This window comes from Sinohyriopsis cumingii, chromosome 2 (assembly GCF_028554795.1).
Source record: "Sinohyriopsis cumingii isolate HCF-2022 chromosome 2, ASM2855479v2, whole genome shotgun sequence".
NCBI classification, from domain to species: domain Eukaryota; kingdom Metazoa; phylum Mollusca; class Bivalvia; order Unionida; family Unionidae; genus Sinohyriopsis; species Sinohyriopsis cumingii.
In genome coordinates this window covers 35,593,953-35,621,516 of record NC_142962.1, presented here as the reverse complement: position 1 = coordinate 35,621,516, position 27,564 = coordinate 35,593,953, and the positions used below count along the sequence as shown (strand labels likewise).

At 35.0% G+C, this 27,564-nt stretch overlaps 1 protein-coding gene across 2 annotated transcripts in view; it reads left to right on the top strand.

The window, feature by feature from the left end:
- The window catches only part of LOC149804624 (HHIP-like protein 1), a 70,575-nt gene that overhangs the window by 7,621 nt on the left and 35,390 nt on the right, over window positions 1–27,564 (top strand). For both annotated transcript variants that reach the window (XM_089942531.1, XM_089942540.1), the window contains exons 3-4: window positions 19,771–19,943; window positions 22,973–23,116. In XM_089942531.1, the coding sequence (XP_089798657.1) occupies window positions 19,771–19,943; window positions 22,973–23,116 (317 nt within the window). The remainder of the gene's footprint in view (window positions 1–19,770; window positions 19,944–22,972; window positions 23,117–27,564) is intronic.

Here is a 27,564-nt window from a genome sequence, read left to right as displayed (position 1 = left end):
TGTGAACGTTGAATGCTGAAATGCAGCTGTTATTCAGTAAGGGATGAGCCATTTGCAAAGCGAGCAAAGCTCGGCAAAACAAAATATATTTTTGCATACACTGCTGATAACATATTTACATCAGTCATTCTGGACTGTACAGCGTCCATTGACCTAGGATATTTGACACTCTCTTACAAAGGTGCATAGCTGCAGATGCAGAAAGGTCTTTTTCTATGCCGAGAAAGCTTTAAGATCTTTTGAAAAGTGTGAACAACAGTAACATCTAGTGTCTAATGAGTGCAAACTCAATGCAAATGGTACATGCATTACTTTCAAACCCACCCCTACCCATACTGAACTAAAAAGAGCATCATATTAAGTTAATATATTACTGTCCAATGGATTTTAAAGACAGAAACTTATTGCTTATCTATTTAATGTCTGTCTGGTTATGATTTTGTTAGTGTTTGCACATGTGTGTGTTTGTGATGGTATTGGATAATATTATGTCTGCCAACTAGTTTTTGGTTTTTAAGTGTATTAAATCCTTCAAGGAAACGTGTTATTATTTTTATAAACAAAAACAAAATTGAAATTTCCATTAATTTTCTATAAGCTTATATGAAAAGATAACTTAGGCCCCCAGAAATTGTGTGTTTCAGGTCAGCTGACTGTCCATATTTTTCATTGCTGACCGTAGCACTTTTTTCCCCCAAGGTAAAATAATTAGGGGGGAAAAAATCTCAAAAAAAGCCTGAAATTGATCTCAGCATGTGATTGAACCAGTTTTTAAAGTGCTTCTAATATATGTAGTTTAAAAAAAAAAATACCAGCCTACCCTAATTTTAAAACGAATGCAATAAGAAACACGTACAGAAATTTTCTTGAGGTAAAAGAAAATAAATATTATAGCCCTAAAGAAAAAAACAGCTCCTCCCCTCCAGTCCCTGAAAATGAAATGAATAGTACTGTACATTAGATGATTTTCGATGTATGTTTTAATTGTTGTACATGTTGTAATCCAAAAGCTGTAATTGAAGTAGGATGACATTAAACTGACATCATAGCTGATACTGACGACATTATAAATTCTTGGTAAAAATACGAAGTGTTGATACTGATATAATAGGCAGAGAAACTTTGAGTGAGATGCCAAAACCTGTTTAAGATATTTTTCAGAAAGTGCTAGTAAACATAAAACACTTCCTCAGTAAACAAGAAAATATTTAATGGACTTGAGAAATTACATACACTTTAGACAGAAAACAAGTGGCTTCTAAAAATGATAGGATGATTCCCAATCTTACAAAGGAATACATGTACTTTGCACATTCACATATGCTAGTTAATATCTAACACATGACATTACTTTTATTTGAAATTTTGTAGAAAGTTGGATTCAGCCCAAAATATATATCACAACATTCCACTTGGACACTGTTGGCTTATGTGACACTTGTCAAAAATGTGATTCTTTACAAATATAATTATATTTATGATGCTTTGATCATATACATAATTCTGTTTGTAATATTTACCATCAATTTGTGATAGATGTAACCATTGTGTAAAAAGGATAATATTTTTAACCATTTTGTCCTGAATAACAAAAACATGCTGTTAGTATCAAGATTTCTCAGAAATTTCCATAATTCCTTTCTGACAGAAACTACAGACATACCAATAATGAATATAGTATTTAAAAGAAGTGCATTGGTTTGTACCACTGGTAAAATGTGATGTGGTGTACCGGTATCTTGTTAACACACCTTCTGAGTCTTGAGAACCTCCCAATATGTATACTGTCTTGGAATATGGTAGGTATGGGGGTGGCCCCAAAAATTATATTGTTGGAATCACCCCAATATAAAAAATTAAAAGTTAGTTGTGACCAGATCATTATGATGGGGTCTGGAGTTTGTTGGTTGGATGGATGGCTGAATGGCTGGACTGTAAAAATGACTGTGTTTGTCAGAGACTTTTCAAGATGAACAATACAAATCCAATTGAAACTAACCCTGTATTGAAATCCCAGAAGGAATGAAGGTTCTCATAACTATATTATTTTCCCAGTTGTTTAAGTAGTACAGTACATGTATATAGTCACAAAGCACAATACAAAAGAGGTGTGATAGGGTTATATATGTGGCTCATAAAGACCATATTTAAAGGGGTCCAGTGTCTGTACTATGGACATCATATCAGTTCCTCAAACCATGTGCTATTTGTCCTGTGAATTATATTGTGTGGCAGTATGTGTGCACATACAAGTAGCAGAGTCTGTAAAAAAACAAACAAGAAAATATAGCAACATTAGCTAACATTTATTATCACCCTCTAACACTTGTTTGAGGATTTGATAAAATAAAACATGTTCGAGCTTTACTAGAAATGCAAATTAATTGAGTGTTGCATATTTTCAAGGTACAGAGTTGTCAGTTAACTGTTAATTTTTAAAGAGTAGAGTGGCATAAAATATGTTTGTTTTTGTGAAGTTCAGTAATGTACCTTGCTGATTAAAAAAATACCAGAATTCTAAAGCGTTGAGGACTCATACTGAAGCAACAGAAAATATAAACACAGAAAGATTCATTTTCTGATACATTGAATAATACATGTATTTTCACTGGTTTCAGCCTTATATACTGTCATTCATTATTTTAAATTCTAATTTCACAAATACACTGTGAAGTAAAAATTGTTTAACTTGTTCTTGAATAAAATGTTTTCTCTGTTACAGTATGAGTTTGATTTTCTTGGCCAAAGTCCTAATTACTATATATTCTAAAGGTGTTCTTATAACATTCCTTTATTAAAATATTTAATTGGTTATAGTATTTGATGTGTTGTCCATGAGAGACAATTAGCTCAGTTATAATGTTTTTGTTACCAGATGTGACAAAAGTTGCAGGGAACAAAGATAATTACACCTCGTTCATCTTAAAATAATGACTGCTTCAATGTGTAAGTGGTCAGAGTTTCTGCCTCTGATGCATGAGGTTGCAGGTTTGAACCACAGCTGAGTCATGCCAGAGACTTATGCAAATGGTATTTGCAGATGCCTCACTAGGTCCACTCAGCATTAAGAGGTTAGTGTTTGGACTGGTCGGCCAGGTGTCAAGATAATGTGACTGGGTGGGACATCATGCTACATGTCTGTGGCATGATGCCCCAGTGCTAAACATCACTATAAACTGCCACAGATCAGAGAACGTAGCAATATGACTAAAATTGTTAAAGCTACATTAAAAATCACAATAATACACAAAACACACTAAATAACAATAACATATCTTTCTTATAACATTATAGACATCCCAGTTCCCAGTGAAACATTATAAGCAATCTTTACTGTATGTAAAATGTTATAAATAATTTCTGCTATATGTGAAATGTTATAAACAAACTATACTGACATAAATTTGGGAAAATATGTCTAGCAAGAGTCATTAAAAGTTTTGGATCCCTGGTATGTATGTGTATGATTTAATGGTACAGCAGCCAGTGTTGAGTAAGTTATCATCCCAGAAGGGTCACTCCCAGCCTGTACACTGTTGAGTAAATTATCATCCCAGAAGGCTCACTCCCAGCCTGTACAGTGTTGAGTAAGTTATCATCCCAGAAGGCTCACTCCCAGCCTGTACAGTGTTGAGTAAGTTATCATCCCAGAAGGCTCACTCTCTTTACTTGCTAGTAAGTCCAACTGCATAGACTCAGATCTTCTGTCACATAATGCACCATCAGATCTGGTTCTGTGTTGTTTGTTAGGAGTAATTAGAACAAACTACACAGACCCAGATCTGCAGGTGCATTATGATATGACAGATCCAGATCTTTGTTTGCAATTTGACTCAATTTATAAGTCAGTATCTATGGTACGAAACAATTACAAAGGAAAAAAACAGAAAAATCATTAGAATATATCCAGTTTTGTTCCTTCTATATACAAACCACACTTTTAAAATTTCATGACCTTCTCAGTTTGAACACAGTTACATGATGTATCCCAGGACACAAGGTTAGAACATTGTCAGTGATGTATCCCAGGACACCATGGCTGGAATGTTGTCACCTAATATATCCCAGGATATAAGGCTGGAACATTGTAACTTGATGTATCCCAGGACATAACCCTGGATCATGGTCACATGATGTATCGCAGGACAACATTCTGCCTCTTTAGTCATCTCCTAAGACATACGGGTGGGTGGGTGGGTGGGGTGCATTGGGCCAATTCTTCATCCCTGAGGCCACAGAGGATCTCAGTGGTAAAACATTCACAGCATCTGCAAGGATATATGGTCACCCATTCAAGGTCATTGGCCTCTTCTGGCTTCAAATCAGAATATATTTCCCTTAATTATTATTGTAGTGCCATCTTGTCTGCAACTTTTTTTTTTTAAATGAAAACGAAAAGTGAATGTATCAGGCCCGATGTGTAAGAGTGAGAGAAAAAATTGTATATGGAAACAGAAAGAAACAAATTGGAACTATTTTGGGGGAGATCTTTTTCAGACCTATGTAAAAGCAAATGTGATAAAAATTAATATTCCCTGTGGGTACTTCCCCTGGCTACACAGTTGTTCAAATACAGATTTGATTATTTTTACAGTGGTATGAATTTTTTTTTTGTATTCTTGTTTTACATGTATTTCAGTGATCACTCTTTGTATCCTCGTCTGGTTTTTAGAGTTTGTCCAGTACAGAAATTGCAAGATTTCACATGTAAATACATGTATATTCATGGCTCCAGGGATATGACTCTTCTTCATACGATACATCTTTAGCTTTGTTCTTTGTACACATTTGGTGTGTAAAATGATGTATTACAATAATGTATTGTTTGTCAATGATGAAACTTCTGTGTTAGTGTGTTTTATGTTCCCTTTCCATCAAGTAGTGCATTTATATACTGTACACCAACATGACTTCACCATAATCAATCTATGGTGTGGTAGAATATTTACACATATACTGGTATATACATTTATTTGATAATAGCTTCCTTTATAAGCATATTGAGGAATTGAGAGAGTTTTGCTGTTTCTGATTTATGTTTGCCTTGCTGTAAGGCAAGGCTTAATTGATGAATAGTTTCATACATCATGCAGCTACAAACTTTTTACAATAGGCATGTGGAGGTTCTTTTACCAAAAGGGTGCTCTTTTATCAAACATAGAGGCAGTAATTGGAATTAAGAGTCCTGCTCTTTAACCTAATGGCTGCTGATGGCAAACTTAAGGATGGCATCTTATATATATATATATATATATATATATATATATATATATATATATATATATATATATATATATATATATATATATATATATATATATATATATACATACATACATACATACATACCAGGGTAGAATAATGCTAAATAACCATTTATTTTCACAGTGTAAAATCTTGGCTGGGTAACTCAAAGTTATATATTTTCATTCAACAAATATTTGATCATTAGAAGGTACTCAACTTCCCAAATTATGATTTTTTTTAATTCTGTAGTTGAGAGACCAGACTAATTCACTACATGTAAGCTTCTAGTTATCTTATCAAAGTAATCTAAATCCATAAACAGCCTTGCAGGGTGAATGAGTAGACATGGGTGACCCTTATGTTAGCAGGACAGACCGTAAGTTATAAGCATTGTTTGCAGTTAGTAGTAACTATAAATATGACATAAGTTGTTTAATAATTTATTTACAGTCATAAATATTGTGGTTAACCACAGTAATTTAACATGCAATCAGTAAAATTTGCTGGGCAATCAGATTTTTAAAGATGGTAGACCAAAGCTAGCTGTGGATTTAAAACATTTTTCTACCCTTGTGTGTGTATATATATATATATATATATATATATATATATATATATATATATATATATATATATATATATATATATATATTGTTATGTATATTAGATTAAATTTATATTTGATTTGATTTAATTGTCTGTTTGTAAGTTGTAAATATTTTTTTATAATTTCATTACATGTCAGAGTAATGTAATTTTGTTTACTGGGAATTTGATACTTTCCAGAAATTAGTTTGACCTGATTGCTTAGTCGAAAACACCTAAAAATGGAACTTTTAATCTTTTTGCTGACATAGTTCCTGACCTTGATTGAGAATCAAGTAAACAACTTCTTTTAATTCATTCTTAATGTGTGAATAATAATAGTGAAATCGAGGCTGACTGGGACAACATGACTTTAGATGTAAATATTTCTACAGTACTGTTCTCAAAATTCTGGAGGGTTGACCCTCATCTGGGAATCTGTTTTGCATCTCAAGTTACTGCATAACCTTTGTCTATAGAGAAATTAGTCAGTTGGGCTTTTACACTGGAAAGTGTTTGTTTGTGACCAGTTTTAAGTCAAAATTTTATTTTTTTATGATTATTAATTCTTTTTCCTATATATTTGAGTGCTCATACAGAATTCTTGGACAAAGATGTTTATTTCGAATTTTATTCAGAATTCAAACACCAGAATATTGTCTGTGGAACAGCAAAGAACTGTGGACACAACAGCACAATACTGGCTATGTCATATGTCATTGCCTTCCATTTTTGATTGTTCGTCAGGACTCGAACTTGAATTCATTAGAACATTTCATTATTAGCACTTATAAAAATTTATTTTGTGGATTATTCTTGGATTCTTAAACTATAAGTTCTTATTTTTTTTCTCACTTTTACATTGTTTTTCCAGGGAAATAAATTATTTGTTAATATTTTTTCAAAGCTTTGGTACCCTCCCCCCATTTGTAGCTGGCTGGAGCACTGTTGTAAATCATATTGTATTCCTTGCATTATTTTTTTGTATGGCAGAAGCATTATAGGTGTATTTGCATTGAGATTTGTCAGATTTCTTTGCTATGCATCATGGTAAATCGACAGATTTTGTTACTTGGGTGTCATAAGCATTTTATGTTCTTGAATAAGCTGTATTTGGTATGTTAGATCATTTGGTTTACTCAGATCTTATCTACAGCCATGAGTGAAAATTTCTACTTTCATAATGTCTAAATTATTCTAAATTTGATTCAGATCATCAGAAGAAATAAGTGCTTTAGTGGTTTTCATGAAACGAATTTCTCCAAAAAACAATAATAAATATTTCAGGACAGGGTTAAATACAGGATTATGCCTTGAGTTTCAAGAGGTGCCTATAAGAATCTGACAGGGATCACTACCTTTTTGATGATTTTGCTAATTGTTATATGAAGATTATGTATTAAATGTAGCTAAAAATTATGTTTAAAATATTATTTATTTCTTGACTAGCAGAATACATACAGCTTATTCATTTAGTTGTTGTTGTTTTGGGGCTTAATACCATTTTTCAGCACACGATAGGCTATACGTGGCGGCCAGTATTAATGGTGGAGGAAGAACCTGGGAAATCTCCGGAAAGAACCACCGACCCACAAGAAGCTACTGGCAAGCTTTCTCACATACCCACATTGGCTGAATCCTAGACTCGAACCGCCGCAGACAGAGGTGAGATGGCAGTGATCCGTAACGGAGAGCGCTCTAGACCACTCGGCCACTCGGGGCCCCTATTCATTTAGTAGGTTAAATCAAAATTATTTATGATCCAAAATGAAAAACTTATTACTGATGATGGTACAATGAGTTACAATTTAAGTTCCAAAAAAATATTGCTTTAAGTTCTTTCAGATAATGAAATAATAAGATTTTGACTGGATTTCATAGGATTTTGACTGGATTTCATATGATTTTGACTGGATTTGAGAGGATGCTAACTAGCTCATGATCAGTGTCAGGGGTCTGTGAAGAACCTGTTCTTTTACCAATATTATAATCTTAAGGTAAAATGCTTGATAACTTTGCCAAATTAGGGCAGAAACTACCAGCAATGTGTGTTTTCCTTTTTTGGATTACTAATCCTGTAGAATGTAGAATTTCTCAGAACCAAATGTTTATAATGGGCAGCTTGCTGGTGTCATATTGCTATATTCAGTCACTTAATAATTCAATAAGCATTTACCTGATGTAGGTGTTTTAATTACTGGTAAATATTTTGTTATTAAAATTTAAGTGGTATTGCTTTCAGGCAGAAGGAGTGTATCATATGCAGTTTGTATGCACCATCATGGCACAGCTGTATTTTAATGAGCAGCCATTGACTTTTTGTGGCAGCAGTAGTGCAAGAACTTGAATTAGATTGAACTCATCAGGATGTTTACAGTGTGTTAGTAACATTAAAATGAATGAAAGTTAAAATTGAGATTGATTTTAAACAGGGGTGATGTTAATGATAAAAGTTTAGATGGATTTGCCATGTTCCTAATATTTCATCTTTGTCAGTTCAAAAAGATTTCAACAAATAAATTAGTGAAATCAGAGACCCATATTGTCACCATATGTTCCTGCTGTATACAGAGAATTTGAAAGATGAAAACATCAGAGTGACTGGTGCTACACATAGTGGCATCATCTCAAGCCAGTTACCAGATCAGCCTCTGTTTTCACTGAGAAATTACATTCATATTAAAAACTTGGAACTACATTGAAACCTCAAAAAACAAATATCAGATTCCCTTTGCACTCTGAAAGTCTTGCAGGATGGTAAATTTGATAAGCTATATATTATCCAAGATCCTAATGAAGTATAATTTACTGCTGGCTGCCTAGTTACATGATTTTAAAAGATAATATAAGGGCGGATGAAGCAGCCAATGCTGAAATGTAGTCACCCATTTTCAAATGGAAGATTCCATATAGTGAGCGTGTATGTGTGTGTGTGTGTGTGTGATTTGGATTTTAAAGTAGCTTTAACAATTTTTCAGTCATATCGCTATGATGTCTGAGGTGTGGCAGTTTGTGTGTGTGTGTTTGATTTGGATTTTTAACATAGCTTTAACAATTTTTCAGTCATATTGCTACAAAGTCTGCAGTGTGACAGTTTATAGTGATGTCTAGCACTGGGGCATCATGCTGCAGAAATGTAGCATGATGTCCCACCCAGTCACATTATCCTGACACCAGGCCGACTAGTCCTAACACTTACTCTTAATGCTGAGCGCCAAGCAAGGCAGCTGTTAGTACCATTTTTATAAGTCTTTGGTATGACTTGGCCGGGGATCAAACCCATGATGTTTGCAGTGTGGCAGTTTAAAGCGATATCTAGCACTTTAGCATCATGCCACAGACATGTAGCATGATGTCCCATCCGGTCACATTATATTAACACCAGGCTGACCAGTCCTAACACTATCCGCTTAATGCCGAGCACCTAGTGAGGCAACTGCTTGTACCATTTTTATATGTCTTTGGTATGACTTGGCTGGGGTTCAAACCTGTGTCGTCCCACATCTATGGCGGTCACTGTAACCACTAGGCTACCGGATTCCATATAGTGACTTTGAATCTTAAATATAAATCTGCATGTTCTTTATACTGGGAAAAACATATGCATGAAAACTCTTACACAAGGTTTGGAACATCTAACCCATCATTGGAGAGTGGCATTTTTCATGTAAAACAAATCACATATATGAGGTGGTGGCATGCCTTTGATGGATAGGACAGGCATACCTGACCTCAGCATAGCTCTGAAAGGTGAATTTTGACCATATCTGACCTCAGCATAGCTCTGAAAGGTGAATCTTGACCAGTGGGGAACACATTCTTGTAGAGTGTATCATCTTTCACTTTTCTTGCACTTTGCAAGACAGCATTTTAAAAAAAAGTATAAACTCAAGGAAATTTATGATAATGTACCACCTGGAAAAAAAAAAAAAATTCTTGGACTTTTTAATGGCACGTAATTCATTTACAAAGTTTTACCCAATATTTTAAGGATATTATATTATTTACCTGTATCTTATTTGGTTATTACTTTTACAGAATTTTAATTGCTTTACCTTTATTTTTGTCTTTTAGTATAATATGTTTGCATATACTGTATTTGGAAGGGTTTATGACGTGCAGATTTTTGTGTTGACATTTACAGAACTTTTCTTTTAATTGGTGCTATATAGTCTGACAAGTACATATTAATAATAATTAAACAAATTTTATGACTGGATTACATTGAAACCAAAGATTGTAGATATGGATATAAAGTATTGTTACATGTACATACAACATTTTCTAATATATTTCCATATTTTGACATGGTTTAGCTAACTAGTGCAGCAGTTTTTATGAATGATAAACAAATAAAATTGCATGGTGGGCAAATGAAAGTCCACTAAAGTTTGTTTGCAAGAGTGAATTGAAGCAGGAGGTTTTTAAAGTTGTAATTTCATTGTCCCCTTGCCAACAAAACTGGTTGGGAATATAGCGTTTTACACACATGCATGTTCATTAATTTGTTTGGTTGTTAGTGTTGCCATCTCAGTATTTCATTATGTGTTCTGTATCTCAAACCATATTTCAGCTGTATTTATGAAAATTAGTTGGTGGATGTATCATAGGAAGACCAACTCACCATGCCTAGACTAGAACAAGCTGATGTCAAGGAATAAATGTACACCTCTTTCAATGACCTTCTTTCCTGTTAAGGGAATATAATACCTTAAAGTGAGACTACTCTGTAATGAAGTAATTGATGCATGTACTTTAACTGCCACTTAATGAAATGCAATCTATGACAATACCAGTCTTATAATAGGAATTATGTTACAATAAAGGGTTTTTAAAACGAGGACTGTTGTATGACCATAATGGTGTTGCTGGTAATAATCTCAAAGAATGTCTACAATGTTCATCTTTAAATTCCATCTCTGTTATTGCTGAGTAGCAATATTATCAAATTAGCGACACGGCTGACTCTAATGTTATTGAAACCATTTTCCTTATATGCATAAGACAACTGTTTAGAAAGATTTTTCTGTTAATTCTTTTCTTAAAGCATGGATTAATTTCAAATGGAATGTGCCATTACTATGAAAAAGCCAAGGTTGAGGAGAGGATACGTATGAGCATGTATAGCTTGTACATCCATTTCCACTATAGGTTTTTCATCATGAACATATATGTATCAGCAGGAAACAATGCTACAGCAGTTCCAAAGATGCTTTGCCTAAATTGCCAGATATATTAAACAGAATATGTGTTTTAAAAACCAACTTGTGTCCTAATAAATGGTAAAAAGCATCGAGCAAATCAAACAACCACAATTTGAACACCGTACAGTAAGCACATTGTTAATGGTTTCCATATAAACAACCAACATCTCTAAGCCTATTGTGCAGATTGGGGAATAGCATGAGTTTCTAATCGCTTCAATAAAATGGCATTGTTTTGTGCACATGTTTAACAGTTTTTTTAAAGATGGCACCTTAATAATGACAGCCACACTAGATTTAAGACTGGCACCATTTTTCATTTAGCACTTGCTAGAGACCACACGTCTGGTTGTGAAACCAATATCATCATGGCTTTCCTTCATGAGGAGTAGCTCTAACAAGTATTTCAAGATGCCTGCCATGCAGCCATACTGGATCTTGTCAGCATCATTTTCTTTAGGCATCATAAGAAATCTTCTGGACTACTACCATGGCGTGGCCCTGAGTGGCCAAGTGGTCTAAAGCGCTCTTTGTTACGGATCACTGCCATCTCACCTCTGCCTGCGTGGGTTCAAGTCTAGGATTCGGCCAATGTGGGTATGTGAGAAAGCTTGCCAGTAGCTTCTTGTGGGTCGGTGGTTCTTTCCGGGGTTTTCCCGGGTTCTTCCTCCACCATTAATACTGGCCGCCATGTATAGCTTATTGTGTGCTGAAAAATGGCGTTAAACCCTACAACAACAACAACAACTACCATGGCAGCCACGTTGAATGTCCAAACAGCAGATGTAAGATTGGCACTATTTTCATTTAGGACCAGCTAGACATCATAAAAAGTATTTTGTTGAAACCCCATGTTGATATGACCATCCACTCAATAGGAGTTGTGTTAACAAAGTTTCAAAATTGCTGCCATTAGGCAGTCAGGTTCAGGAGGAGTTGCATTAAAAAGATTTTCAAGATAGTTGCCATTTTACAATCTGCAGTTTTAAACTAGGACCAACTAAACACTATAATGAGCTTTTACATGAAAGCCCCATGTTGATATGACCATTGGTTCAAGAGCAATAACAAGATTTCAAATGAACACTGTGGTGACCATAATGGTTTCAAAACAGCACCTTTTTCATTTATGACCATCCATACCTTATTTTGACTGTATCCATGCAGTATCATGGCAATCATCCAAGTAGTTTAGGAAAAGTACTGATAAAAAAAACTTTAAAAAAATGGACTGGTGATTGACAGTGAACAACTGACCAATCTGTAGTAGAGCTAAAATATGCAAGCCTTGGAAAAAGGGTCAAATGCATGGCCTTGGAGAAAGGTCAAATGCAAGGCCTTGGAGAAAGATCAAATACAACACAGAAATTGATTCAACTGAAGGTGTATATACCAAAAGAAACCAAATAAATAAAAATCTTCATGTACCCAGAAATGTGTCACAGTAACACTAAGTTTAAGGGAAAAAGGACAATATTCCAAATGACAGAAATGACTAAGTAACTTTCTAAGACTCCAATTACTAGATGTACTTGGAGGAATTCTCCTTGGACTCACGACCACCCGCAAGAAAAGAAAAGCAACATACATGAAATAATAACAGTGTGTGTCTGTGTTGTCTGTTTTCATACTGGCAGTAAAATCTATGCATTAAATCAAGACATTAATTTATACCTGGTGCCCTTAACACTAGGAAAATGAAACTGAGCTATAAAACAGATATAAAAAATACCAGACTTATCAATTAGAATGACATGTGGCAGATATGCCAGAAAATGCTTCAGCTATCAGGATTTACATGTCAGTTCTCCTATATAACCTTTGACTCATCAATCACCCTTTCCATCCCAAGCTCTCTGACTAAAAGTTACTTCATACATTCTGTCTGTACCTACTTGCACAAAAACATTCTGTTGAGAATACACTGACTGGTTTTCAGAAAGGCTATTAATTTTTATGTATTAGTCACCCACTCACCCCCAGATACAAAACTTGTCTAGCTAGATACTAATGAGTTGTCACTCACTAAAGATGACAGTCTGAACTCTACATTTTAGTTGTACGAGGACAAAGTGGAATAGTGGTTATCATGCCAAAACTCACAAGCCAGTAGACCTGTGTTTGATTCCTGTCCAGATCAGACCAGGTCTGTTGCCATGGTGTCTCTGAGGAAGGCATTTTACTCCCATCACATCATACATAGATAGGCTTTCATGCATTGTTGTGCCACTGACCAGAATTATGTTATTTGGATCTTCAATTTTCTGGCTGTTCCAGATAACTAATTAAAACAATTCTGACAAATTTTTCTTTCCTGACAGGAAATACTTTTTCTTGCTTGTGCCAAAAAGATAATAAACAGTGTTTAAACTTTTTTACACCCAAAAAAAATTTAGTATGTGAACTGTGTGTTAAATCAGATTTACACGTTTTTTTTATAACAATGCATTTATATAGTTATCTTATACAAACATTGTACAGAATATATACTGAATTTTATTGGCTTTGTCAATATATTTCTATTTTACTCTAGAAATTAAATATAAGCATACATGTATTTCCTAAACAAGGTGTTTACTTACAAATCCCCTCACCAGCTGAATCAGAGTAGTCTACAACTTATAGATGGGTAAAATGGAAATAGCAGTCACTCAAGTCGAAAGATTAGGTGTGTGTGTGTGTGTGTGTGTGTGTGCTTTCGATTTTTAACATAGCTTTAACAATTTTTCAGTCATTTCACTACAATGTCTGCATTGTGGCAGCTTATAGTGATGTCTAGCACTGGGGCATCATGCACTAACATGTAACATCATGTCCCATCCAGTTACATTATCCTGACAAGAGACCTACCAATCCTAATACTAACCTATTAATGCTGCGCACCAAGCAAGGCAGCTACTAGTACTATTGTTGTAAGTCTTTGGTATGACACAGCTTGGGTTTGAACCCCGCAATCTCCTTTATCGAAGGTAGATGCTCTAATCAATTAGGTCACCAGAGTGGTTCTAAAAATTAGGAAGACTATATAGCTGAGAATACAAAAGTAAATCAAGCATGAAAATTTGGCTGCAGTACCCTAGTTTTGATATGGCTGAGCAATCTTCCTTGTGATGCACCCATATGCCAAGTTTCATGAGTGTAAGTGAAATAGGATTCAACATATTGAGGGTGTAACAAGTGCATAGAAAAAGCACATAAATAACTCAGGCATGAAAATTTGGTTGCAGTTATTTAGTTTTTATATGGCTGGATTTATCACTTTAATATACATCCATATTGCACTTTTCAAAAGTGTTGGTGAAATAGTGTGTAAGATATTAGAGCTGTAATGAACAGATAGCTAAAATAAAAGTTATTCAAGCATGAATATATAGTAACATTGACCTTGTATTCATCAGTTGAAGAAAATTAAGTCAGTAAGTTTGGTTAATGTTAAGTTTTTTCCTCTCTGATAAAATCACATACCAAGTTTCTTGTGGTGGTGACTAGCATCCATGGTAAATATTAAGGGTTAGCAAACTCAAAACTGAAAATAATGTCCCTCTAGGATGAAATTTAAGTCAAACTGACCTGGACTGCTCCGGTGGCCTAGTGGTTAGAGTGTCTGCCTCGGATGCGGGAGATCGTGGGTTCAATCCCTGGCCAAGTCATACCAAAGACTTACAAAAATGGTACTAACAGCTGCCTTGCTTGGCACTCTGCATTAAGACGTTAGTGTTAGGACTGGTTGGCCTGGTGTCAGGAAAATGTGACTGGGTGGGACAAATGCTACATGTCTGCTGCATGATGCCCCAGTGTTAGACATCACTATAAACTGTGACACTGCAGACACCATAGTGATACGACTGATTTTTTTTTAAAGCTACGATAAAAGTCCAAATTACACACACGCGCGCACACACACACACAAACACACACATTCCTTTTTAAGACTTTTAATCATCCTAAGATTTTCAGTGGAGCATTTGTTTTCTGTTTGAATGCTAAATCATTTCTGAAGTCCACTAAATATTTTTTCATTTGTTGAGTAGTGTTTTTATGTTACTGGCCCATCAACAAGTTCTGTCAGCAGTGTCTTTCACAGGGTGTCAGCAATAGTGTAAGCTCAATCACCACTTTAGTTAAATTTTAGATTACAATTTTTAGAACAGTTAACATATGCTTAGCAAATTCTACCTTAAGGTACTGACTACTTAATTTGGGCGGGTGGGGCTGCAATTTTTAATTTTCTTTTATCTCAAAATAATTAACTTTTTTCTTTTAAATAATATAATAGATATAATATGGTATTATTGCATTATAAATCATAACATAATTTACTGCTATTGACAGATGGAAATTTGTTTATAAAGAATGTGTCTGCCCTTGGCCCAAAACTTTTAGTTTTGTTGGTCCCTGATATAATTAATTGTGGTCCTATCAATGTATGTTTTGAAATACTGAGGTACAAATTTTTTTGTGGTAGCCAGCTGTAGTATTTAACCTTTGCAAGTCACATTTCATTGGTGTTTTGATAACCAAAAGCTGCCCGTTTGTTGGGTTGCAAATTTTGTTTTTTTCCACAGGCTGTTGGCTTTAAGGTGAGACATTTTAACCAGGATGGCATATACACATTGAATAATCTTGTAATCTATCAGTTATATTCAGGACTTATACATGTATAGAATGTGCTTTTGTGTACTAAAGTACAAGATTGAGACTAATTTTGTAGTGCATAAGGTGATGTAACAGCTTGGGGGAATAGACAAATGAGAGGCTTTTCTTTTTTTTATTTAATTAGACTTAAATACTTCTAGTTCAACAAGCTGAGACCCTGCTGTATTGTTGACCCTAGCTTATAAAGGAAGGATCATAGTGGACTTAACAGAATGCATTCCATGAAGACATTTGTGGACTTGATGTTGGACTAAACTTATGGTCTGATTGTGTTAATTGCAGACCTTTATCAGACTGTAGAGAACATACAAAAATGCACAATACCAAAATTCTGTATCCAAATTAAAGCCATATATCCACTTTCCACACACACGCCTTTGTTACTTTTAATGTTTATTAGCATTTCCAGAAATATTAAGTGGGAAATTACTTGTAAAATATATCCATGTGAGGTAATCAGTGCCAAATTAAACTGTAACAACTTAACAAAATTTTAAGCACTTTACATCTATTAAGAGAGCTACAATTTTACAAGTGATCACCAAAACTAAATGTTTGGCTATAAAGGGAAACTTGCTACCGTGAATATATTGTAAGACTACAAACATCACCCCCCCCAATATTATCAGTTGCCTATCAGCCTAACTGTAACCTAACCCCATTTTAGACAAGTGGCTGCAAACAACACCATATTCAAAAGGAATCACAGCCACTAAATCTAACTGTGAAAATGATGTATCCTTCTATCACAGACATACATTTATTTAATTTATCAAGAGAATTGTGTGAATTATATACAAATGTATCTTCTCATCTGAAACCTTGATAAATACAATACCACCTTAAATAATGAAACTTAGCACTATAATACTAATAGTAGAGTGATTTATATACGAACTTGCATACTTTGGTTATCGAAGCAAAGTTTACACTGTTCAGAGAATTCAATAAAGGATGGGATACAAAAACTGTGATTTATCATTAGTTGAAGTGCAAAATATATACACACATGCGATTTGTATACAGTTTATTTGTCATCAACAGCCAGAACTTAAAACAAAATTTGTATAGGGGCCATCAAGATGTCATACACCCTTTGTGTGTATGGGGTGGGGGGAATGTGTGTGTTCAACTTGTGTGATGATGTGTGATAATTTTGGGGGTAGTTGGGCTGTGAGAAATGTGATGTAACAAAAACAGCACCATTGCTATCTACCAGAAAGAATTTAAACTATGTAGCACATTGCAGTGTCAACATAGGTGAAGAGAACATTGAGAAATATGTTCATGAGACAACTACAAATTTATTCCTTGGATTTTAAGATTTTAAGTCTTTTTCCTATTCATAATTTTTCTCTTAGCTTAGGTTTTTAGAGCACTTAGTCTGGATTGATCAATATTTTTTTATTTTTAAGTATTAAATAATTCATAATGCATTGTTGTTTTTTTTGTGCAAAGTTATTTTAAACCAATTTTATTTTTGAATTATTTTGACTTTTGGTGGTTCAGAGCTTTGATCTCATATATGAGGGAGTTCTGAGTTTTTGTGATGAGCGAGGGATGGGCAAAATCTTGCAAAAGTGCATGTCATATATGAGGGAGTTTGGAGTTTTTGTGATGAGCGAGGGATGGGCAAAATCTTACAAAAGTGCATGTCATATATGGATGACTCCATGGGAGCAGTAATGAATGTATGAATGTTACAAATCACCAGACATGGTAGATGATGCACACTGATTATTCAGTGAATTATTCATGTAGTCTAATCTGTCTATTTAACTTCAGGCATGGGCAGATGGTAATTTTAAAGCCATACTTTATGATGTAAAAATAATCTAATAAAACCAGATCGTATGCTTTAGGCTGCACATTACAGTTTAATTATTGCCATGTTTTCATTGAAATAGTAGGACTAGGTACTTGTATTTTGCTACTTTATATTACAAGATCTTACCAGACATAGGTAACCTAATAGGTAAGGCAGATTTTATTGGATGAATTATTCATGCATTCTAGATATGTATGCTTAACTTAATGTTGTTTCATTCCGGTAGTAGGCCATTGCATTTCATATTGCACTACTAAAACAGATAATATCAGACTTAGGTTATTTCTTTGTATGAATCCTTAGCCTTAAGGTATTTGTGACAGATATGACTCTTAGTAAGACCAGATTACAGAATATTGTCCAGGGGCAGCTCATCACTCAAGTATGGCCTAACCATAAATACCAACATGACCTTCTTTTCTTTTTGTAGAGCACATGTATTTATAAAGGTTTAATATCACATCAGCATAATCCTTACTATAAGTGCTGAGCAAAGTTCAAGGTAAAAAGAAAACGGGTAAAAACCTTCTAAATTCAAAGTCAATATTTTTTTATATTAACCTCACGATCTAAAATGTTGAAGACGTACTTTGCTGGAACATCAACTTGGGATGCATCTCAGGGGAAAAAGACTACCCATTGTTCTTTGTACATCATACAGTTGGGTGTCTTGGACCTATTGTGCATTCCCAAGCCTGCATGGGTGCTTTGTGTAAGGACGGTCCCTCTACCATGACCTCTAGTCTTGGTTCTTAACACTGAACTTTCAGAATTCTAATTGTTTGTTGTGCCTACCTAGGTTAGCAAAAGCTCAACATAGTGATCACTTTGGCATCTGTGTTGTTTGCATCTGTCTGTTCAGCCACATTCAAGATTACCGTAACCTCAGTGTTAAGAGGTTTTAACTAAGAGTATCTCTTATTTGTTTCATTGGACTCTGGATTTTATGAGAAATTTGGGTCTACACTTCCATTTCAAAATCAGAGTGCTATGATAGCATGCTGTAAATTTACCTTAGTTATTATTGATAGGGTACAGCAATTTTCATGAATGATACAAGCCATGATTTTAAAAACAGTGAACAATTATCCAATTGAGAAGATTCTCCTAATCTAAGAAATACATATTTATGAATTTATGTCCATAAAAACAAAAAAAAGTTCTGCGAAGCCATGAAATTTATTATGCAAGAAATAATAGTACTTTAATGAAAGAATGTATGTAAGTGCTCCAGGGTTCCCATAGTAAATGTATAAAAACCTCAAAGCATGCCTTGAAATTAAATCATCCCACAAATTGTCTTAAGCAGATAATTAAAACTTGCTTGAATTCCAAAGTTTATTTGTTATTTATACCCAGAATAAAGCTGGAATTTTTTATTTTTTTTGTCAGATTAGCATAATTCTTATTGGTTTTTCAAATTTTAAAAATCCCATTTCTGAATAAACATCTCTAATTGTTTGGTTCCATATATCTGACTGATGGGGGCCCTGAGTGGCAGAGTAGTCTAAAGCACTCTCCATTACGGATCACTGCCATCTCACCTCTGTCTGTGTGGGTTCGAGTCTCAGATTCAGCCAATGTGGGTATGTGAGAAAGCTTGCCAATAGCTTCTCGAGGGTCAGTGGTTCTTTCCAGGGGATTTCCTGGGTTCTTCCTCCACCATTGATACTGGTTGCCATGTGTAGCCTATCGTGTGCTGAAAAATGGCATTAAAACCTACAACAGCAACAACAACAACAACAATCTCTGACTGATAGTCAGCCCTTCTGTCACACATGTACATTTCTAACCAGATAGGGTGAAATCCTTTGTTAAAGGTGTGGTTTAAAATTTTGGGGCAGAGAATCTGAAATCCATTATTGTGTTGAGAAAGCTATACTATCTTCGGTTTAACCCTGAAGCAGTCAGCAGCCCAGATATATTTACATGTACACATAAGATAATTTCTTAAAAATTATGAGTTTACATTTTTATGCTTATGATATTTCAGGCAATGTCAACTACTGTCAGAGGCAGACCTAGTGAAAAAGATGGAAAATCACCTTTTAATTCTAAAATGTATCACCTGGTAACCTTTTTACTGTTGAGAAAACAATTTCAGGTGAAATATATGTCAGTGTAAGATCCTTTCTTGATAAACTTCAATTATTAATATCACTTGATACAATTTTGAAAAAAGTTTATAGATGTGTTTTTTTTGCATTTATGTAGATTCAGAAGAAAGCTTTGTTTATTTTTTATTTCTAGGAGTACCAAGTTAGGCAAAGTTCTTAGAATAGATGTAGATGGTAGTCACCCCAAAAAACCATATGGCATTCCGCCTGACAACCCCTTCCTGAATATTCATGAAGAGGTATATGCTTATGGTGTTCGGAATATCTGGAGGTGTGGAATGGACAGAGGAGATCCAAATAATGCAGGTCAGTCAGCTAATGAGGGAAATGTACTCTTTAAGAATGAATTAAATGACCTCAGTGATATTTTGGTATTATTTTCATCTTAGTATGATATTCATACATATTTATTGAAATGAAAGTAAACAGCAGGATTATATGATTAAATAAAGTTTCTGTTACTTTGAGCTGCACTGGTCATTTATTAGAAGAGCTTATAGGATGGCCTTTTATCCATTGTTTGTCATCTGTTGCCCTTCATCCATCTGTTAGCACAGGTTGTTATCACTACACCTCATAAACTATTTGGAGGATTGCCTTGGAACTTAACACACAGTCATTCTAACATCTAGGTGGTCCTCCATGAAAATAGTGTCACACTGACATCCAAATGCCACAGCTGTTCACTAAAACACTAAATGTGATGTCTGGTTGGTTCTAAATGGTGCTCTTACAGTCAATATGGCCACCATGACAGCCATCTTGAACATTGTGTCCCAGTTACTCCTTCTGAATGGAAATGTCTTATTGACATAGAGTTTTATCCAGAAGACTTCTAAATTTTTTAGTTCTCATAAGTGAAAATAGTGCTGCTTGGACATCTAATATGGCCAACAGTGCCCATCTTGAAAGTCTTGTTATCACCACTTATGAATGGAAAGTTGTATTGGCATAGGGTTTTTACAGAAAAACTTTTTATGATGTATTTTTAGTCTTAAATGAAAATAGTGCAGATCTCATGTCCAGTATGGTCACCATAGAAGCCAACATGAAAATGTTATCAGTACTCCTCCAGAATGGAAAGTCTTATAGGCATGGGGTTTACACAGGTCTTATCAGCATTGGGTTTACACAAGTCTTATCAGCATGGGGTTTACACAGGTCTTATCAGCATGGGGTTTACACAAGTCTTATCAGCATGGGGTTTACACAGGTCTTATCAGCATGGGGTTTACCCAAGTCTTATCAGCATGGGGTTTACACAAGAAGTCTTCTTATGGTGTCTAGTTCGTCTCAGGTAAAACTTGTGCTGATCCGATACACATTATGGTCACAACAGTGGTGATGTTGAAGATCTTACAAGCTACCCTCCAAGATAGAATGTCATATCAACATGTCATTAGGTTTTCACAAGAAGACTTCTTATGACTTCATAGAAAATATTTGACAACTGGTCTACATTAATGGTAATGATAAAAGCCTCTTTTGATAATAAATTGCAATAAAATTAATGGCAATACATTTTCTTTAATAAAATTCATTACAGATGTCAAAATTCTCGTGTTTTATGAAAATTTTGGAACGACTGCCATTTGCAGAGGCAGTTTATAGTGTTGCCAAGTAGGACTGTACCCAATGGTGCAACAGACTTTTGGATGTTCTCTTGTCATATCACTTGGTTTATATAATGGGGGAACTATGGAGACATCTGAATCTCTTCAGGATTTCTCTCTTCAGTCTGGATTTCTTTTTAGATATGTAGTATTGAGGATTATTCCCAGACCATTTCTGAGAACACTATTCCAAATGATAGAATTTGTCTGCAATTCTTTATGCTTACACTTGTTGAACTTTACCATTAAATTATCACCTAGTAGCCACTATTGTGCTAATATGCCACTAAACCCTAATAAATGCATACAGTCCAAGAATGATACATATTTTACACTTGCCAACCTTTATAATTCTGCCATAACTCTTACGGAAATGACCCTTAAAATATGGACTTACAGAATAAAAGCACAAATTACAGAAATGTTGATTGTTATTGTTTACTGTTGTTGTGGGGTTTAACGCCATTTTTCAGCACATGATAGGCTATGCATGGCAGCCAGTATTAATAGTGGACGAAAAACCTGGGAAAACCCTGGGAAGAACCACTGACCCACGAGAAGCTGCTTGCAAGCTTTCTAACATACCCACATTGGCTGAATCCTAGACTCGAACCCATGCAGACAGAGATGAGATGGCAGTGATCCGTAACGGAGAGCACTTTAGACCACTCGGCCACTCGGGGCTCCTGTTATTGTTTGCAGTACAATCCAGATACTGGCTTGTTCATTTTTAATTTGGATCCGAGTTTCATATTAGGTTAAGTGTAATTAGTCAGGGAACCAGGCTAGCTTTATAGGAGTACCTCAGATGCTTTAAACTGCATGTATTTTGAGAGGTTAAACATCTGCATCATCAAGCTGTTGTATATTTTTTGTTAAAAAAATGGAGTCCAACAAGTAACATGTCTGGACGAAAGGGACAATAAACCATTGTAAAATGTTTTAATAGTAGAGAAGAATAAAAAGGAATATTTGGATTCTTGGTTCGGGGGTGGGGAAGTTAGGAAGAGCAACTATTATGTTTAGTGGACATGTATTGACTTGAGTATGTCACATGGGAGGAAAGATGATTTCCATCGGACCTACATGAATATTTTTTTAATGATTACATCAAGTTGAGAGATATGAAAAAGTATTAAGCTCCGCAGTGTTTGGAATTGCGGTTTGTGAATCTGTACCAGAGGTAATTAAGGTTCAAGTAAACTCTACAAATGTTTGAGTTGAACACAATGTTTACCATTGCTGCATCAGTCTTGAATCCCCATTTTGCATGTTTTCCAGCTTGACAAAAGCAGTATATGATATTTTGTTCCACTTTACTAAAAACTGGTCAAACATACGAACAAAAATTGACTGCCATACTGAGAAGCTCTCGTTAGGGTTAGCAGGTCTGATATTTTTTTACAAATTGTTACCTATAAATTCCAAATTCAGGGAAACAGAAGGCAGACTAATTATGCAGTGATCTGGGAAGGCTTTATTAAAAAAAACTTAGAAATATTATGTTAACACAACTAAGAACATAGGAGGCACTGATTGTTTTTAATTTTCTTGTTTTCAAAAGCTTCCCAATTTTGTTCTTTGGAAAAAAAAATTATTTCCATTTTAGCAACAGATATTTTCCTAATTCCATGGACTTTTGGTTCCACAGTAGAAAAATGCAGGAATAACCTTGGTTGATTGCATCAGATTTTGATTATTATGCATTCTTTTTCTTTGCAGGGGAGGGACGAGGAAGAATATTCTGTGGAGATGTTGGACAATCAAAGTACGAAGAGATTGATGTTCTTAAAAAGGGAGCTAACTATGGCTGGAATGGCTTTGAGGGAAATAGCTGTTTCAAACAAGATCTCTGTACAGAAATGGGTATGTTCATTTTAGCTGAAAGAGCCTTAATGCCTCTCAACAGTCAAACTGTGGCTAACATAATGATGATTTCATATTGTTTCATTGTGTCCATCTGTTCATGTGTCTGTCTCTTGTTTTGTTTTTTCTTGTGACATAAAATCCATTTGTCTAAACTAATCCAAGAGGCTTTCAAGTGGCCCTATTTTTACCTATATTTCTCTTTTTTATCAAAGTAGCCCCACCATCCCTACTTTTTAAACCGTTGGAGACTTTATATTATCCATATATGTTCTGACTTTAACACATTAACCCCTGGAGGTTTTTGTCATTTCACCTGAAATTCGAGTAGGAAACACATTTTGAAAGCTATTTCTGAATACATCCTAATACATCAACTTCCAGGTGATTTTCCAATAACCTAATGCCTAGTTGTGTTAGAAACATTGTATTTCATTGGCTATTTCGCTCGCGCATGAGCAGAAAGGTAAAAGTTAAAGTTCTATTTTTGTTTGTTTTGCTTAAAAGACCCATTATTTTCATATTGAGACCACTCTTTATTCCAAATGCCCATCTTATCCTGCTTTTTGCAATGGTTCATCTGTCTGTTTGCAGTTCATACTAGTCTGCCTTAGATCTGAGACCAAAAAGTCTAAAATCCAGACACAAAATCCACAGGTGAATTTTGGATGGAAAAAAATAGGGTCTAAAAAATGATGTTTTTCCCTCTGTATTTTATAATGCAAATAGAACTTCCAGATTATGGTATCATTGTAGAGCTACATCTGTCTACCTTTCTATAATACCACCCACTTTAGTGTATCGTATATGACCTTGATGCTACAGAGCTCGGCAGTAGGCTACTACCTCCTGCCATGTAAACTCAATGCCACGGGTTAATGAGTTATTGGAACATTGGTTTTGTTAATCAGTGCTTTCTTTCTGTGCAGTTTTAAGTAAATACCTGGTGATCAGATGTGAATTTTCATAGGCAGCTGGGTCCATATTTTTGTTGTGCTTCATGAGTGGTAATGGCAGCATGTCAGCCTTGCCTGAGATGCAGTTTCATATAAAGGTTGAACTTGGAAAAAGAAGATTTCTGGATTGGATATATGAGTAGAGATATATTTGGTTTAATAATAAAAAGTGAATCAGTCATATAATTCAGCTGTACGTTTTGGTCAGATTTTTACTGATTCTCCCTACTTTAAAAAAAAAGTTTCCTTTATCTCTGCTTTTGTCACAAAAGGTGCTTGAAAGCCTGTAATCAAGCGGTAGTGATAGTTGTTATATACCCATCAAATAAGCCGTTGTCTGAGTCACAACTCTGTGAAGGTTAAAAACATTTTCATTGAACTTTGCACAGATATTTATATTATGGATTGAATATCATGCACCATAGCTATGACCCATGCCTCAGTGTCATGGAAAGGAAAATTGTAGTCCTGCAGCTTGTATTCTTGTTTTTAGTATAACTGTGTGGCATATCTTATAGCCATGCCTCCTGCCTGAAGGTGAAGGTCACAGCAAGGAAAAATGTAACTCTTCACTTGTATCCTTCTCCAGAGATACATTAAGGTCAAGGTGACTGCAACTATAACTCTTGAACTAATGAAGATATTTGAATGAAACATTGGCCTGACTTGACAGTGTCTTTCATATTTAGTCATACAGCCTTCCTCATGATTTTCCATAACTTCTTCTCTCAAAGACTTGATAAATTTTCATGACATAGTCAATTGTCTAGAGTCTGTTCTTATAAATAGCACTAAGTACAACAATGTTCTTCTAGAGGGGGCCCCTAGTGGCCGAGTGGTCTAAAGCGCTCTATGTTACGGATCACTGCCATCTCACCTCTGTCTGCGTGGGTTCGAGTCTCGGATGTGAGAAAGCTTGCCAGTAGCTTCTCGTGGGTTGGTGGTTCTTTCCAGGGTTCTTCCTCCAGCATTAATACTGGCCGCCATGTACAGCCTATCGTATGCTGAAAAATGGCGTTAAACCCTACAACAACTACAACTACAAAACTCATCATGACCTAGGTCATAGGAAGGAAAATGTAACACTTCCATATCCAGTCTATTAATTTGTAAACCAATCAGATATTTTCATGAAACTTTACCTAGGTCCACACCTTGTCATACAGTTGTCAAGTCCCTAGTGCAAAGGTAAATGTCATTAGTAGGTAAATGGTTACTAGGTGGTATATTATATGATTTACATTGCACTTCTTGGTATAATTAGATAACAATGAAAATATCTATTAGGGGTTGGGCATGGGGGGGAGAGGTATGTTTCTAACCTTAGCTCCATTTATGCTGATTGAAAGAGGGTGATCATATTTATATGCCCACTGCCATGATGATTGGCCCTCTGTCCAGATCTCTGTTACCAATTTTCAAATGTCCACCATCTACAAGTTCAGGATTTAAGTAGATGGCTTGTGGTTGGAGTAATGAAGAACCTAGCTGATTTTGGAATCCAAAAGTTCAAAGTCACTTTGACAGTAAAGAGATAAATGGTTTTTATACAATTACATGAGTTTTCAACCAGGTACAGTTATCTAGCTTTGTGGATGACTTGCACTAAGTGTTACAAAGAACCATATTGATTTCAGGGTCAAAAGGTCAAAGGTCAAATGCACTGTAATGTAAAGAACAAAAATGGTATCCATGGTTGTCATCTTTCAATCCATAGTGGTCACTTATGTTGCAGCTGAAACTGCAGCTTTACAGTTACAAGTTTAAGGGGACAATCCATAACTAAATGTAAATTTTTTGACTTTGTACCATTCATGGCTATTCTTTTGGATGCAGCTGCAAGGAGTGATAGAAGAGGTGTGTATTGGGGCGAGAGTAAGGGATATTTATCAAATGTTATGAAGTAAAATGAAACATTATGATCTAAGATACCATTCCCTTTTATGATAGATATATGTTCACTTTAAACAGAACTATTATTTTTAAAATCAAAAATAAATCATGTTCATGTCATATACATACAAAGCTAAATATTACAGATTAATGTTTTAATACCAATGTGCTTTGATCAGTGATTTTTGCAGTCTTAAAAGATAAAACTTTCTTCACTTTATTTGGAGAGTTGGTTAAAATTACAATTTGAATGACGTGTCATATAGTTGGGTCTCAAGTTTTCTCCATTCTGTTGCAGATTGGATGATTAGATCATACATAGGTCAATTTTCAAATAAAAATATGCTAATATTTGTATTTACAAAGGCTTGAGCCCATAAAACTAAGTTTTTTATTAAAATCATAGAGGGTTTTATTATATACATGAATGTTATGTAGTTGTTGGCTTGTGGTATTATTATTATTATTATTTATATTATAGAAATATGTAACTGCTCCGGCGGCTTACTGGTTAGAGTGTCTCTTTCAGGTGTGGGAGGTCGTGTGTTCAATTCCCCGGCTAAGTCATACCAAAGACTTACAAAAATGGTACTAAGTGCTGCCTCACTTGGCGTTCAGCATGAAGAGGTTAGTGTTAGGACTGGTCTGGTGTCAGGATAATGTAACTGGGTGGGACATCATGCTACATGTCTGTGGCATGATGCCCCAGTGCTAGACATCACTATAAACTGCCACACTGCAGACATCATGGCAATATGACTGAAAAATTGTTAAAGCTAAGTTAAAAATCCAAATCTCACATACATACACACACACACACACACACAGAAACATGTCATACAGTTGTTACTTTAAGTATGAAATGATGCTGTGTTTGCTTTGCACAGCATGCACACATCTGTGTGTAGAATAGACAAGATCTGCCGGTTATACAGTGTTTTTTGTAGAGTACAGCTTCACAAGAACCCTACAGAAGTTATGTTTTGGCTCATTTTCCTGGCCCATTTGCATCTGCTGTGTCAGTCCAAAATCTCTTACTAGATTGCCAATGATAGGATCAAGAAAATTCTTTCATGCATCTCATTGATGTTGAATGGACTGGTGCAATTGCTGAACCAAGACCAAATATTAAATCAAATTTATTACAAACATAAAAGTATCAGACTGCAACTGTATATAGCATTCCTTAAGTGTCATTGATTAGGTGTGTTGAGTTGAAATGCATTATTTATGTTGGTCCCATTCATCTTATTTCAAGAGTGATGGAGACTATTAGTTCTATTCAACTAATTTAAAAGAGTGATGGGGAGTCAAGCTGAAATTAAAAGATTACTGATATTAGTCCCATTCATCTAATCCCAACAGTGATGGCAAGCAGGGTGTAATGAAGAGAAATATTCAGTATTGAAGATTAAAATCTTGGCTAAGTTGGTATTTTTTTTTTTTTGTAGTATATGTAAACTGAAAAATAAAACACGTATTTCCATTTGAAACAGTCATGCAAAATTTTGTAAATTCAGCTTGTTATATTTTGTGTTAATTTTTGCTTTATTTGTCTCTGTTTTGTAATTGCCATCAACAAAGACATATCAAGAGTGA